Here is a 16472-nt window from a genome sequence, read left to right on the forward strand (position 1 = left end):
TTTGCATTTGATTCTGTATCAGACCATCTGTGAACAAAATACCAGTCTTGGGTCCAGTTATAAGCAACATACATTATATGGAAACATTTCATATTTACTTATTTGGATGACACCTTTATTCAAGGCCACTTAGAACATTTATGATATAATTTGTTACATTTCTTTTGGTTTTCCTATGAGAGCACTGGCAGATCAAGTGACTTGCTAATGGTCACACATGTCAGTGGCGTGATTTGAACCCACAACCTCAGGGTTTGAAGCCCAACGCCTTAACTACTACACCATACTGGCTGCCTAATTTTACCATTACTTTATTACTATGGAAAGGTGCTATATAAAATAATGGTCACTTGTCTGTCTGTATGTTGATATGTTTTTCAAGTGCCTTTAATATCTCTATTTAGCTATATCTGCCTGTCTTTCTCTCTCTCCACATGCCTTTTGCATTGTCATGTTTGTATTTTTTTTTGCCCATTTTTTTCTCTGCAGTTCTCTCTCTCTTTTTCTATTTTTGTCTGGCTTATCAGCTTTCTCCCTCACACATCCCTTCCATTTGCTTTTAAACTTGTTACTTTTTCCACATATTAATCACTTTGCCCATGTTTGTCAATCTCTCTGTACCCATCTTGCTTTCAGAACTTGTGCCAGCCTCTCAAGTGCTTTGCTCAGTTTCCTCACTTAATGAGAGAGCCTGGTGCCAGTCTTCCTGAAAAGCCATTCCATTCACACTGGTCTCCTTCAAATCTTTGCCACAGTTTCCCTCTATGTTGTCCCAGTCACTCTCTCTCTTTCTGTTATTTTTACCTCCATTTCTAGCATGTAATGCCGCCTTTTTCTACCACCTCGTTCCGGTCTTCTGTTATACAACTCCAGAAAAGTATGCACAGTGCCAGCACAATCTCTGCTCAGTCCAAAGAGAGGCCTCCTCCTTCTTTGCTTGCTTCGCTCTCTTTCATTTACACTACTCCCCCATTCCAGAGCATTAGGTTCAAAGATGACATTAACACTGAGTGTTCATGTCACCATATAGCCCTCTCTCTCTCTCTCGCTCTGTTTTTTCATAGCTCCCAGGACCGTCCCCTCCAGACACAGTTGAGACATCTCTCTCTCTCTCTCTCTCTCTCTCTCTCTCTCTCTCTCTCTCTCACCCTCTCTCACTTGCACTCCATCTCTTTTTTAATCTCTGAAGCATACTCTGTCTCATCTTCATCTCTTTCTACTCTCCGGTTCTCCCTGGAAATCTATATCTTTCCTTTCATTGGCAAGTGCGGAAGGACGCCTCTCACCTGGGGTCAAAGTCAGGTCAGTTGGACACTGTAGAGATTTCCCTCCCTTTCTGTCTCTTAACTACACTGGTTATTTGTCCCTTGCCTTGTTCCTACTTGTGTCTCAACCTGTTTTTCTTTCTTCACCACCTCCTTCCTACAGTTTTCCTCCCTTACCAAGTCTTCGTTGTTTCCACACTTTAGAAAAGATGATGTTAGCTAAGGGTGCATTATTTGGGTGTGTACTTGGTGTTCAAGAGAGGACTTATGCCTTATTGTATCTCATGTGGGAAACACCACAGTTCATGAGAACACCAGCCTGGGGTACCAAGTTGATAGCAATATCTACTTGTTATCCCACTGGAATGAGTGAGAGACAGATGAGCAAAAACAAATTTAAATGTAGCTAGAGGAGATTCTTAAAACACCTGCGAAATCCCCACATAGATAAAATACAAACACTGCACTGAGTACTCACCTCCAGTGGCACTGTGATTTTAGGGCAATTTAAAGTGACAGTCTTCTTGTGTTTCTCTGCTGAGGTGTGAATTGTCGTTGTTTTGAGGGCTTCTCTGATCAGGTTTAGCTCTAACATCATTTAAGAGATGATGGGAAAATGTGTTTCCGTTTAAATGCTTTTCTTTTCACCTAGACGCAGAAATATTACTAGGCAGGCATATATATGTGGTCTTTTTGTAAAGGTCTTAAGTATATGGTGTTTTGTAGTAATAGGTGTCTTTAGCAAGACACAATAAAGTGCTTAGAATTAAGTCCGGTCCTGAAAAGCAGTTTCTATTGGAATTCTAAATAGGACCAGTCTGAATTATATCCAAATTGTAAGATAAGAAAATGTAGCAGTCACAAGACAAGTGTTTATTCTGCCATGACTTATTTTCTTTTTATATCTAAATTAAGGGAAAAACATTCTCACATAGAGCGGGGAAGAAAAGAGGCCACAGAAGATCTTTCAGTTCGATGGGTGCTGACGAAATGTATGACAAGCTGGGAATGATCAACATTCAGACTGGATCAAACTGGGGCAGCCGGCAGAGCTGGTACCAGGATACTGCTGTACAGGGACAACACAGCAATGGTATGAAAGTGGACACATAGAAAACTGTTTACTGCATTCATTTTAGGACTAGCTTTTCTGCCAAAATGTAGGATGATACTGGTCTATCCGCATTTTCTCTTACTCATGTGATACAGGACATTATATTGGTACGGTTCAGTCTTCACAGGGATGTCATCTTCATTACTTGACATACCAGAGAGGACTATACTTAGTTATTGAGTGCAAGCATATATTGTAGAGCCAGGACTGCTTTTTTATTCTGTAATGGTGCTATATGTTGTGGTTACAACATGCTTGTTCACACTGTTTTTCAATTCATAATTGACAGACAGCTGTCAGCAGCTGGACAGTGAAGGCCTTGGGGTGGGGCCAGGAAATGAGGACCCAGAAGAGACCCAGCTGCGCCTACAGCTGAAACGCAAGCTCCAGAGAAACAGGACCTCCTTCACACAAGAACAGATTGAGGCTTTGGAGAAAGGTAAAAAGAAACAAAGGTGTTGATTCACATGCGAAAAGAGACAGAGGAGAGGAAATTAGATGTGAAGGGAAGAGGAAAGGAAGCACAGAGAGAGTGACCAACAAGGAAGAAAAGAGATGAGAAAAATGACAAAGCAAGGTTGTGCCACTCTTCACTAATAGGAATTTAAGTGTACTCTTACATGCTGTTTACAGTTATTGCACTTCATCAAGGGCACAAACAAAAACAAAGATAATACAAGACAAGAATGGTTAAGAGAGGATCCATATATTACAAGATTACCACAAAACCAGACAGGCATTTTTGGAATCTAATCGTAATATTAGTGAAATGTTTTGTTTTGTTTTTTTTGGCATTTTAACTTTTTCCCCTTTAGAAAACAAATTCGCCATGTAACCGTGACAGGTGAGCTCGGTTAACGCTTGTGTGCAGAGCGCAAACGGCTTGGCAACTATTTGATGCACGGGTGGGAACTTCCTTTCGACTCGAATACTGTTTTTATTTTGCTTTAAACTCCACCCAAACCCAACTCCGTATCAAATGGAAACTGAAAGTAGAGAACCGTTTTGGCATTGTAAAGATATTCCGTTTGGGTGGTGGGTGTGGGGGGTCGGGGTTTCACAGTGGTGCATTGGTTACCGTTACAATTCACGGATCCTAACCCCTCAGTTTGGAATCCGTGCAAGGTTGCCGTTTCTGCCGAGTTTTGCGTTTTCCCTGTCTCTGCGTAGGTTTTCCCCCCGGTCCTTAATCATACATGTTAAAGGTTTACATGCTGAATTAAGTGGCAACTATAAACTGCCCTCGTGTGAGCGTATACCCTACAGTAGATTTACTGCCTTAGACGCGATGTTGCCAGGATAGGCTCTGGAGCCCCGGGAACCTTCATTGGATTAGGCTTGAGTAAATTACGAAGACTTTACAAATATATGTGTAAAGTATACTGGAAATCTTCCTCTGTTTCAGTGTTTAAAATAATAGATATTGTGCCCTCCAGTTCATTCCACCGCATGGCACACACATACCCCCCCAAATACACATACACACACATCTGTCCTGCAGGCTTCGCACTTCGCTTCCGCTAAACGGGATGCGCTTCACCAATCAGGACAGGGGCAGCCCTCCGGCTATTCCAAAGCAACTCGATTAAGCTGATCTAAAATACGCGTGACATGCGGCTTTATATCCAACGCATCAGCCCCAATGTAGAGCGGCCGTAGGGGAATTTCACAGCTAATAAATAATTAAGAAACATGCAGATAGAGTATTTCTTAAAGACTTTTTTTCTGTTTCATTGTTCTTGACATGTTGCCTTCTCCCTTACCTTAAATACTCCGTTTTATTAGGAAACTTGGCTCCAGTGCGGACAGGTTCCGCTCAAAACATTCCTGAAATTGATTAAGTTTGAGAATATTCTATTAATAAATGTTATGCGGTTCCCATTTTATAACAAAGATTTCTTATGTCAACTGCAATATAGCAATGCATGCATTTAGAAAATAAACGTTATTATCTATCCATCTAACCATCTTCAAGCTAGCTTAATCTAATTCAGGGATATAATAATAATAATAATAATAATAATAATAATAATAATAATAATAATAATAATAATAATAATAATAATAGGGCGGCACGGTGGCGCAGTGGGTAGCGCTGCTGCCTCGCAGTTGGGAGATCTGGGGACCTGGGTTCGATTCCCGGGTCCTCCCTGCGTGGAGTTTGCATGTTCTCCCCGTGTCTGCGTGGGTTTCCTCCGGGCGCTCCGGTTTCCTCCCACATTCCAAAGACATGCAGGTTAGGTGGATTGGCGATTCTAAATTGGCCCTAGTGTGTGCTTGGTGTGTGGGTGTGTTTGTGTGTGTCCTGCGGTGGGTTGGCACCCTGCCCAGGATTGTTTCCTGCCTTGTGCCCTGTGTTGGCTGGGATTGGCTCCAGCAGGCCCCCGTGACCCTGTGTTCGGATTCAGCGGGTTGGAAAATGGATGGATGGATAATAATAATAATAATAATAATAGATTTATATACGTAAAGGAGTTATTCAGTTTAATTAGGATTGCACCATCAGTATGTTTTTTTTCACTATTCACTGTGTAATGCATTGAGAATAACATTCATTAAGCTACCTGCCTTTGGGTTGTTACAGACAATTTTGTCCTCAATTTACAAAGTCTTTTACTTTGAAAGGCACTATATAAAGTTATTTTGTTTAAAATCCAAAACTTACTTCCTAGTAACAACAGATTACTCTTGTTTCACAATCCATGATTTCTTTTACTTATGTGGTGGAATCAAAACGCAATCCCACTGATTAGCCTATGAGACTTAAGGATCACATGTCATAAGGTTTGGGTGGGCACATTTTGACTCTTTTAGGAAAACTTGATTGTGTAATCTTTATTAAAAGAAGAAATTCATCTTTATCATGACGCATCTTATTAAGTATATCCAGGTGTTTCAAGTTTTTTATAGCTTAATCCTACTCAGACAGGGTAACCAACTTTAAATCTAGAGAAACCAGTGTTTGAAACGTGTACACAGAAAAACTGTCAATGTTAAATGAACTCTTATAGTGTTAGAATAACCCTTTAAAGTATTTCCAAATATTCTCTTTAAGTGTTCACTTAACACTTGCAGTTTTTAAATGTACTTTATTTGATCCTATACAGCAATATATAGTAATTAAAGGACTCTGTTGGGAATCAGTTAATCAACTTTACCTTTCAAACATAAAACAAATGACCATACTAGTAATAATGTTTTATTAAAGGTGTCTCCATATTTTCTCTAAAGTTATATCTCAGCTTATTCTTCTGACTGATAAAAAGAAAGTATCATTGTTGATTAGCCATCATATAATTATAAAATCAAGACATTAAATGTTTTCTCTAGCTCCAGAGGAAGGAAAATATAATATCTCTAAAATCATTTAAAATATGTCAAATGAATAATGAAGACAATTATTTTAAAAGTCTGTTTTCTTTCAGTAATTGCTAGCTGTTCCTCAGCTGGATGGAGTGGGATGTTAGATGGATAAAAATGTGTTTAGTCTGAACTCTTACAATAATTTGGAATAATTGTACGCTCAATTTAAATTGTCAGATGATGCCTGATTAAGATCCAGCCTGCTAAAGACTGCTTAAGGTCACATTTTCCAGTTTGCTATGGTAAAATGCATCTCTTTTTCAGTATTGTACCACTACCCATTTTGTCGCTGTGAACATTATTTGTTCATTTTTTATCAAAAACTTTTCTTTTTTCTTTTCATTTCAGAGTTTGAGCGGACACATTATCCTGATGTGTTTGCCCGGGAGAGACTTGCTGCCAAAATTGACCTGCCTGAGGCTCGCATTCAAGTACCTTTCCATTTTCTTTGTATATGTTATACATTGCACTCTAATCTTGAATGTTTCCGAGTCTTTCACTTTCCTTGCACTGACTTTACTAGATTTGATAGATAAGTATATAGTCTGTCTGTGCTATATAAATGCATAACCATTGAAGAGTATCACAGGACTAGTTAGATATTGCTTCACAATGGAGTGTGGTCACATTTCAGTTCTGCTTTCCAGTTTTCATGTTGCACCTGGTGATTTCTGTTTTACCACACCTATCAAGCACCAAGTCAGTTCCATGTACGGTGGGAAGCACATGCCCAACTACAGCTTAATTATTATCTTTTTTAAATTTCTAATGGAATTTAGCTCAAGCATCACAACCTAGAATCAGGTCAAGTAGACAACCAATAAGAAAGCAGCCTGCGGGATGTCTTTTCTGACTGACAGATTAAGTTGACAGGTTTCTACACCCCCCCATCATGTATATGATACACTGCACATGAACAATGAGCTCATTACTGTATGAGACAAGTTACTGTATATGAGTCTAAAAATGCAAAATGAATTGTAAAAACTGATATAATAGCATGTGAAACAATTTTACATATTCTGAAAACAGAATTTACACTGTAGAAATTCCTGCTTTTTATATCTCTCTATTATGTAAAAAATTCCTGGGACGAGACGAGACTTATTCAAAGAGATACTTTCACGTCCGCAAGATAAGACTTTGTGCCAAGAGATTTAACCATGCCTGGAGCTGGAAATAAAAAGCAAAAAGTAGGTGACAAAGTAGAACTTCGTAAAGAATTCAAAAATGTTCGCGCGATATACATGCAGAGCAAGTTAGAGATAATGAAAGTACTAAAATTCGAAAGTCTCAAAAAAATGATAGGAAAGATCGCAATAGCGCAAACAAATAGAAATTATTACTCGGTGAAATAACGGAACAGCGAAAACAGATTGAATATATTGTCAGACACTTGTAGAATGTCTAATTCGTGTTGCCATCAGGGAAAAGTAGTGTTTCTTTCCAATGAAGAGGCATTTCCGCGAGAATTAAAAGATTTGTTGTTTGATGAAAGTGAAATCCACATATGCGAGCGGCAAAGACGCGAAGTGGCTGGCACATAGCGCAGGCCCAGTGGGGGGTTCGCCGAGCGATGTGAGCAGGGGGTGAAGCCCCCTAGCATTTCTGTAAAATAGTTGTATTTCTTTTTGTAACATGTAGCATACTTGCCTGTCAAGCACTGTTGACAAAAGAATAAAACAATATACCCATGTTTTGTAAATCCATATTACACAAGAGAAAGGCTTCCTAACAGAACAGTATGGTCACACAGTTAAGTGCTGCTGCCTCACGGCTCTAGGCTCTCAGCCTGGCTCTACTTAGAGTTGGCACACTGTTCCTTTGCCTACATGGGCCTTTCTCTGGATTGCCACCATAGCCTATCCTGGCAGCACTGGGTGCATGGCAGAAACAGCCCTGGACAGATTGGCACTCCTTCGTTGTGACCTATTAGAATATTTTATGGGTTCTATAACTGCATGTGGATGTTTGTACAGGTGTTTCCCACAATTGGCTGATACCATCCAGGGCTGAAAGCTGCATGATCTCACTGATGCCAATATGGGCTCAGGGCTACCACAATCCAACGATAATGTAAATGTGCATTCTTGACATGAAGGGAAGGAATTATAGTTTTCATATAAAAAAATAAAAAACAATTGGACTAAATCAGTACCATATGAACATGGAAATTTTTAATTTCATACTCCAATTGCCTGGCTATTTCTGAGATATGAAATATTTAGCGCTTTCCTTCTTACCAAATTTTACTTTTGGGAGTCCTTATTAGTTGCTTCCAAGTAAATATTCAAAGTGAACATCTAGAATGGCAATGTTCTGCTTTTTGAAAAAATTTTCTCAAGATTTTCATCCATACATTTATTCTGATTTTTAAAATATGTCCTTGCAAGCACCTGGTGTAAGGCAAGAACCAACTATGAACAACAATCCTTCAAAATGCATACGCAAGGACAAAACCACACTTACTAACATCATGCCAATTGAAAGTCACCAACTAACCCAATATATGGGAGGAAAACCAGCGCAGACTCAGGGTGAACATGTAAACTCCACAGAGATCTTCACCAGGCATGGATTTGACATTACACTGTGATTTTGGAGCTAGTAGCACAAACTACCACATACTCTTGCTACCTTCATGAGATTTTAGTACAAACAAATGTTGTCAAATGGAATCTGTCCATATCTTATTACAAATATACTGTACACGAATATATACTGTGTGTACTTCCAGGACTAGCATACAATGAGCCGTCTGTGTCCATTATATCTGGGTAATGCAGGGCACCCAATCGGCACAGTACACTGTTCACCCACCAGGCAAATAAATTATAATTTCTTCACTATGTAAACCGAGACAAGTTATATTAGTAAATTTCATGAAATAAAAAATTAGTGGAGAGTGAGAATGAAAGATACTGTTGTTTTATAATTTTATCTCATTCTGTTTAATACGTATAATATAGCTTATTGTTTACATTAGGTTTGGTTCTCAAATCGCCGTGCTAAATGGCGCCGTGAGGAGAAATTAAGAAGCCAACGGCGTGCTGTAGGAGGAGCATCATCAGGGCACACTACCATGAACACATCCTACAATTCCAGTGTTTATCACTCCATCAGTGCACAAGGTACATTCTGTTTCTCATTTCTCATGTTTCTAGGACTTGTCTCACTAAATTAAAAATTCCATGACATTGAAATCTCTTTCCTTTTTTCAGGTTCCATTCTCAGTCGTAGTGACTCCTCTCTTTCTAACAGTTATGGAACATTAGCCACAATGCCTGTTTTTACCATGGCCAACAACTTGCCCATTCAGGTAGGAAGTCATGTAAGCAGGTTTAAACTGCATGTCCTCGTTCGCTATTAGCTTCTCCTGGAATAAAATCAGAGCTGACACATGGATTAGACGGTCAAACTGTGCAGCTCACACCTTTGTGTTTAATTATTGCTTCTTATATTATTAACACCTCAAAGTCTTGCTGTGCCTCTTAGCTGTTAGAAAGATTTCAGCAAAGGATAAATGGAAACAAAATTTGGGAATTCATGCCAACTACCAGTTCTACAAAATGAGTTTACCAGAGGCAAAAATATCAAAATAACTTCAATGGATATACTTCATTTAATAATAAAGCACAAACATGACTACAACTTTCAAATGAACAGAAAAAGTATGACAGTTACTTTGAATCACACTACATTAGATAAAACCATTCAAGTCAGACAAGAAAGATAATGCGATTTCTCAGATAAAATATCAACTACAACTTACATTGTACAATTTACATTGATTTATCTTTTCAGATTCTAATGTAGTAAATTCCTAACATCGGTAGAACTAGGGTGTTGTACCGTGTTAGTCATTATGAATATAGTGAGAAGTCAAGAAAAATGACACCTTTTATTGGCTAACTAAAAAGACTACAATTTGCAAGCTTTCGAGAAACTCAGGCCCCTTCTTCAGATAAGATGGGGCCTGAATTGCCTCGAGAAGCTTGCATATTGTAATCTTTTTAGTTAGCCAATAAAAGGTGTTATTTTGCCTGACTTCTCACTGCCATCAGTAGACTAATGTTAAAGAGAACATGTTAATTTTATTAAATAATAGCAGTTATATGCTAAAACTGGGATAAAGTGTTTTTTAATTCAACAAACTCTAGTGTTTTATTATGTTTTCAATATTAGTTTCAAAATAGCTCTATATATCTCAAAATTCAGTGCCTGTTAAATTCAATCTCAGGGTTTTCCAAAAAATTTACAATCATACACGGTCTTAGAAGTGTAGTATTTTTGATCTCATTGCAAACAGCCTAGAGAAACACACAATAGCTCAGTCAGAGGTTCATGTTAACATTATAGTTGCTTTATGAATATTATTCAAGGGGTCTGTTTAGGTATGTGTGAAAATAAGAAACATAAGAACACATATTCTTTCTTTCCTTTTTTCTAGCCTGTCCCATCTCAGACATCATCATCATATTCTTGTATGATTCCTGCCAGCCCTTCTTCCTCATCACGGAACTATGAGTCCACATTTAATCCATCGCATCTGGGAACAGGAGCCTCAAGTGCCTCCACTGGTTAGTATTTTCAAGGCATGCAGGGGCAATATAAAGTATACATCCAGTATAAGTTAATGTGTTTCACTGAATTTTGAATTATCAGAGACAAGGGTTGGAAGTGCATATGGGAGTTTGAACAGTGCTTAAGGGTCCTTGCAGCTTAGAATTCACCATGCTCAATCTAAGTGCCAGCATGATTACACATCACACATTAAGCTAGTTCCTATTGTAAAAATATTAGGGTAATGCAGATACTAATGCAGACAGAAATCTGAAACTATAGACCTTTGACTGAAAGGAAAAGGAAACCAATGCATTTACTGGATATATTTGTTTAGAGGATGTTAAGTACTGGAGGTCAAAAAACTTCCTTAAAATAAATTAAAGTAAAACTGAAGTTATTATATTTGGTTCCCCAAATTCTGTGAGCAGTATAAGCAATAATTAAGGACTCTTATCAGCAAATGTGCGCACATAAGTCAGGAATCTTGGTGTCGTCTTTGATAAATCTTTTAAATTTGACAAGCTGCTGCTGGATTATGTGAATTTCCCCTTAGGATTAATAAAGTATGTATGTATGTATGTACAGTATCTATCTATCTATCTATCTATCTATCTATCTATCTATCTATCTATCTATCTATCTATCTATCAAATTAACATTGTGGTAAAAGGCAGGCTTTTTCAGCTTAAGAGGATTGCCAAACTGAAATTGATTATTACTTAGAGACAGTTTGTTCATGCATCTATTTCTTCTCGTTCTGACTATTATAATTCTATTTGGGAGTTAGTCAGTCTTCCCTATAATCTGATCTAAAACTTCTGTTTATCCCATGGTCTAGGTTGAAGCTTTAGGCTAATTGTTAATAACCCTTCAATGTTAATATTTTGAAGCTGTCCCATTCTATTAAATAGCCTACCTTTTTACATTCAGTCTTTAAACATTATTGATATTTTTAAGTCTCAATTAAAATCGTTTGTTTTCTCATTAGCATATGGAGATGTTTAAAGGTAGTAGAGTCATATATTTACTATAGTCTTTTAATGGTTTGGTATGATTTATGTTTGTGTTTTATTTTTAATTTTTATTAATATTGTGTTTATTGATTTTATTAAGAAGTTCTTTTTACTCTATGTGTATGTAAAGAACTTTGATCAGCATTTGTTGTGTTGAAATGTGCTTTATAAATTAAATATTGATTGAATGGTTGATTGAAATACATGATTGAGGCCCTGGTCCAAAATACTTTTTACCTGATACTTAATGCTGCAGGGAAACACTCTGACCTCCCACTACCATATATTCAGATTAAGCAGACTGTTGATGTTGAATGGAATAATGTTGTTTTAATTTATCAAATTCATTAATTATTCATTCAGTTTTCACTGACCTAAATTAAACATTCACAAGGCAGCAAATTCTCCACTACCAGAAATGCATCACCGATTTAAAAAAAAAAATCCTTAATGTTCTTGAATCCTTGTCTAATTAATGGGGAGGTTTACGCACTTGCCCACCACACTTCTCACTTCCCATGTCTCTTTTAATCCTGGCATTTTCGTCCACCAGCTGAACCTTTTCTTCAGGCCTCCTCACAACTCTAGCTCAAAGAGATGATACGAGCAAATAGACTCTCACCTTTAAGTCACTGACTATATGCTGTCCACTACCAACTGGGCCGGTTATTCACGTACCATTTAGTAGGCAACCTGTCCACAGCTTTCTCAGCTAGGGATCATGTCACTCAAAAGGTCTTAGAGTCTTTTGACAACTTTACTTGGCTTTACCTTCCCTTTCAGAACTCAGGATCAGGCAATCCTGACAGCAGTTGCCTTCCCTCTAACATTCTTATTTTTGACTGACCGTTGGTAGGATGTTGATATATGGAGCACTGCAGCATCTAAACTTGCAACTGCATTCTAGTCTGATCTGCCATCCAATTAGCATTTGTTTCCTGTTGGTGAGGCAGTTTTCTTCTGTTATATTCCTAGGTGGCTCTTGTACTTGGTTTGCAGATTTTAAGGGTCTCCACCCTTTAAACGCCGAAAAGCGAAGACTGTAATTTATGAGGTTTTGAAACTTTGTAGCAGCATCTACTCAGTATGAATAGTATCTGTGAATAGTTTAAAGTTACTTAATTTAGATTTATCCATTCAAATGATGTGTTAAGTTTGTTAGTCAAGCCATGTAAATCTTTCTCATATACTGTAAATAAACAATTTATGTAGCATCTTAAATACCCTATACCACCCCAAAATTAATCAAAGCATACTTATTTACAGTAATTTATACCTGAGACACTTTGAAGACAGGCAGTGAAGAGAATTTCTCAGAAAAACACAACAAATTGGGATGGGGACTGAAAATGCAAACTTGAGATTGGCATACCAAATTCAAGCCACAATGCTCTCAGAAGAATAATAAAAAATGCTTTCACTTGATGTGATACAGTGGTGTGAAAAACTATTTGCCCCCTTCCTGATTTCTTATTCTTTTGCATGTTTGTCACACAAAATGTTTCTGATCATCAAACACATTTAACCATTAGTCAAATATAACACAAGTAAACACAAAATGCAGTTTTTAAATGATGGTGTTTATTATTTAGGGAGAAAAAAAATCCAAACCTACATGGCCCTGTGTGAAAAAGTAATTGCCCCCTTGTTAAAAAATAACCTAACTGTGGTGTATCACACCTGAGTTCAATTTCCGTAGCCACCCCCAGGCCTGATTACTGCCACACCTGTTTCAATCAAGAAATCACTTAAATAGGAGCTGCCTGACACAGAGAAGTAGACCAAAAGCACCTCAAAAGCTAGACATCATGCCAAGATCCAAAGAAATTCAGGAACAAATGAGAACAGAAGTAATTGAGATCTATCAGTCTGGTAAAGGTTATAAAGCCATTTCTAAAGCTTTGGGACTCCAGCGAACCACAGTGAGAGCCATTATCCACAAATGGCAAAAACATGGAGCAGTGGTGAACCTTCCCAGGAGTGGCTGGCCGACCAAAATTACCCCAAGAGCGCAGAGACGACTCATCCGAGAGGTCACAAAAGACCCCAGGACAACGTCTAAAGAACTGCAGGCCTCACTTGCCTCAATTAAGGTCAGTGTTCACGACTCCACCATAAGAAAGAGACTGGGCAAAAACGGCCTGCATGGCAGATTTCCAAGACGCAAACCACTGTTAAGCAAAGAGAACATTAGGGCTCGTCTCAATTTTGCTAAGAAACATCTCAATGATTGCCAAGATTTTTGGGAAAATACCTTGTGGACTGATGAGTCAAAAGTTGAACTTTTTGGAAGGCAAATGTCCCGTTACATCTGGCGTAAAAGGAACACAGCATTTCAGAAAAAGAACATCATACCAACAGTAAAATATGGTGGTGGTAGTGTGATGGTCTGGGGTTGTTTTGCTGCTTCAGGACCTGGAAGGCTTGCTGTGATAGATGGAACCATGAATTCTACTGTCTACCAAAAAATCCTGAAGGAGAATGTCCGGCCATCTGTTCGTCAACTCAAGCTGAAGCGATCTTGGGTGCTGCAACAGGACAATGACCCAAAACACACCAGCAAATCCACCTCTGAATGGCTGAAGAAAAACAAAATGAAGACTTTGGAGTGGCCTAGTCAAAGTCCTGACCTGAATCCAATTGAGATGCTATGGCATGACCTTAAAAAGGCGGTTCATGCTAGAAAACCCTCAAATAAAGCTGAATTACAACAATTTTGCAAAGATGAGTGGGCCAAAATTCCTCCAGAGCGCTGTAAAAGACTCATTGCAAGTTATCGCAAACGCTTGATTGCAGTTATTGCTGCTAAGGGTGGCCCAACCAGTTATTAGGTTCAGGGGGCAATTACTTTTTCACACAGGGCCATGTAGGTTTGGATTTTTTTTTCTCCCTAAATAATAAAAACCACCATTTACAAACTGCATTTTGTGTTTACTTGTGTTATATTTGACTAATGGTTAAATGTGTTTGATGATCAGAAACATTTTGTGTGACAAACATGCAAAAGAATAAGAAATCAGGAAGGGGGCAAATAGTTTTTCACACCACTGTATATGTGAATATAGAATTCATGTCTTATAGTCTATCATAATTAATGTTATTATTGTGACCATAACAACATTGACATTTATTTAAATCCAAAAAGGATTTGCATTTGAAAACTTAATACTGTATGGTATATTACTATCAGGAAATTACAAATGTCGTACATCCTGGAGGTTTTTTTTTTTTTTTAAAGTGTTAAACAAGAATTTAGAATGTTATTTGATCCTATGCACTGCTGATAATTTTGATTAGCTTTGCATTTTTATATACACAATAAACATATTACTGGGAAGCACATTGGAATAGTTATTAGCACTACTGCCATGTAGCTCCTGAGGCCCTGGTAAATGCCTGAATAGAGCTTCCACTTTTAGCTTATTGGCAAATCTAAATTAACTCTGTATGTCTTATGAGTTGGTATACATGAGTGTGTCCTGCAATACACTGATGCCCCAATTTAGGGTTAGTTTATGACTTGCACCGAGTGTTGCCTAGATAACCACTAGCTCCTTAATGCACTAAACAAGATCAGAAAAAAGACATCTAGAGAGTAAATGCTCTATGTGTTAATAGTTAAGGCACTATATTCATTGTATCAAGAAACAATGTGTACATAAATAAAAACTGCAATTTTATTTTAACTGTTAATGTTTTAGGTGTATCAAACTGAGCTCTTAATTATCTCTCTGCCTTTTAGAATTGGGAAATGTATAAATAAAGGTAGAATCCATTTTTCAGCTATGCTACTAAAAAAAAAGTAGCATAAGTAATGGGTCTATGAATCTCTTACTTATCCCTGGAACCAGAGAGTGAAAACAGAGCACAGGTTAAAGTAGTGAAGAAACCCTCATTTCCATACTTATGTTCAATAACTGTTGGCATTCTATTCTAATATATTATGTTCCCAAAGCACCAATGCAAAATTGATACAATGTCTGTAAGTGTTTGATCTCTCTCTCTCTCTCTCTCTTCTGGTAGGTTTAATTTCTCCTGGAGTGTCTGTCCCAGTGCAAGTCCCTGGCAGTGAGCACCAGGACCTGGGCCAATACTGGCCAAGACTGCAATGAACCCAGCTACTGCACCCTCAGATCCAAAAGGACTTCTGGAATCCCTGCCTTCAGCCATCCAGATTATAGCCAAACAGAACCAACCTAAATGTGAATGAAAGCCATTACAACTCTTCCAGTACTGCTCAGCAGGGAATCTAGTTTAATATTATATAGCAAGGCATGTCCACCTTCAAAAATTCCTGGCATAAGATGTACACATTGGACATCATCCATCCCTTCTTAATCTGGAGTAAAGGACGTTCCCTGAAAGAAATAGCTTCACTGTAGCCCATAAGCTGTAGCTCTTCAAGTAGACAGCTACTGTTCACCTAAAGATCTGTTTATATATATATATATATATATATATATATATATATATATATATATATATATATATATATATATAAACAAAATATTACAGTTCCTGCTGACTAGTCCTGCTGTCAGAGTAGAGAGCTAATGAAACTCACACTATGGTTGCCCTCTCATTGAGATCTCACACTGAAAGAAGAGGATGTTGACGACACATGCAAGGCTGTAACTGAAATATGGATCTGAACACACCTTGTTAACCCTGTGTGGACTTTTTGCAACAAACGGCAAGGCAAAATAGTCACTGTGACTGGTCAGGAATCCGACAATTACACTTTTTTGCTTTAATCTTTATATTAGGAGGGATGCAAATAATAATATTAATGGGTTTTACCTGACTAATGAAAACAAAACCACACACTGTACTTTTATCTGCAACCTCATGCTGTACATTGAAAATGTGAGCCATGACATTGAAGATGTGGTAATAGCAATCTGTTTGTCCTCACAATGTTTGTAAATATTAATCTAAATCAAATAGAGACAACAGTGACCTGTTTTGACACCTGCCCTGATGCTGGCACTGAAGCAAACAAAGTCTCAGAATACTGAATTCCCACCATGCTCTTCAGTCTTCTAAAAAATAAACTGTCATAATGCTTATTTCTCAGTTGGACACAGCAATGAAGGACTGAATCTGAAGCTCGTCCATGGTCATTTGCTTTGCATAAACAACACAGTTAAA

The 16472-nt window shown here is 37.9% G+C and overlaps 1 protein-coding gene across 1 annotated transcript; it reads left to right on the forward strand.

Annotated features, from left to right (window-relative positions):
- Positions 1–505: 505 nt before the first annotated feature.
- LOC114660040 (paired box protein Pax-6-like) lies at positions 506–15765 on the forward strand. Its single transcript, XM_028812562.2, has 8 exons — positions 506–1302; positions 2181–2358; positions 2669–2818; positions 6091–6173; positions 8729–8873; positions 8964–9061; positions 10193–10322; positions 15345–15765. The coding sequence occupies exons 1-8, from the start codon at positions 823–825 to the stop codon at positions 15431–15433; spliced, it is 1353 nt and encodes a 450-aa protein (XP_028668395.2). The 5' UTR covers positions 506–822; the 3' UTR covers positions 15434–15765.
- Positions 15766–16472: the final 707 nt, after the last annotated feature.

The sequence above is a fragment of the Erpetoichthys calabaricus genome, chromosome 11 (assembly GCF_900747795.2).
Source record: "Erpetoichthys calabaricus chromosome 11, fErpCal1.3, whole genome shotgun sequence".
In the NCBI taxonomy this organism is placed as follows: domain Eukaryota; kingdom Metazoa; phylum Chordata; class Cladistia; order Polypteriformes; family Polypteridae; genus Erpetoichthys; species Erpetoichthys calabaricus.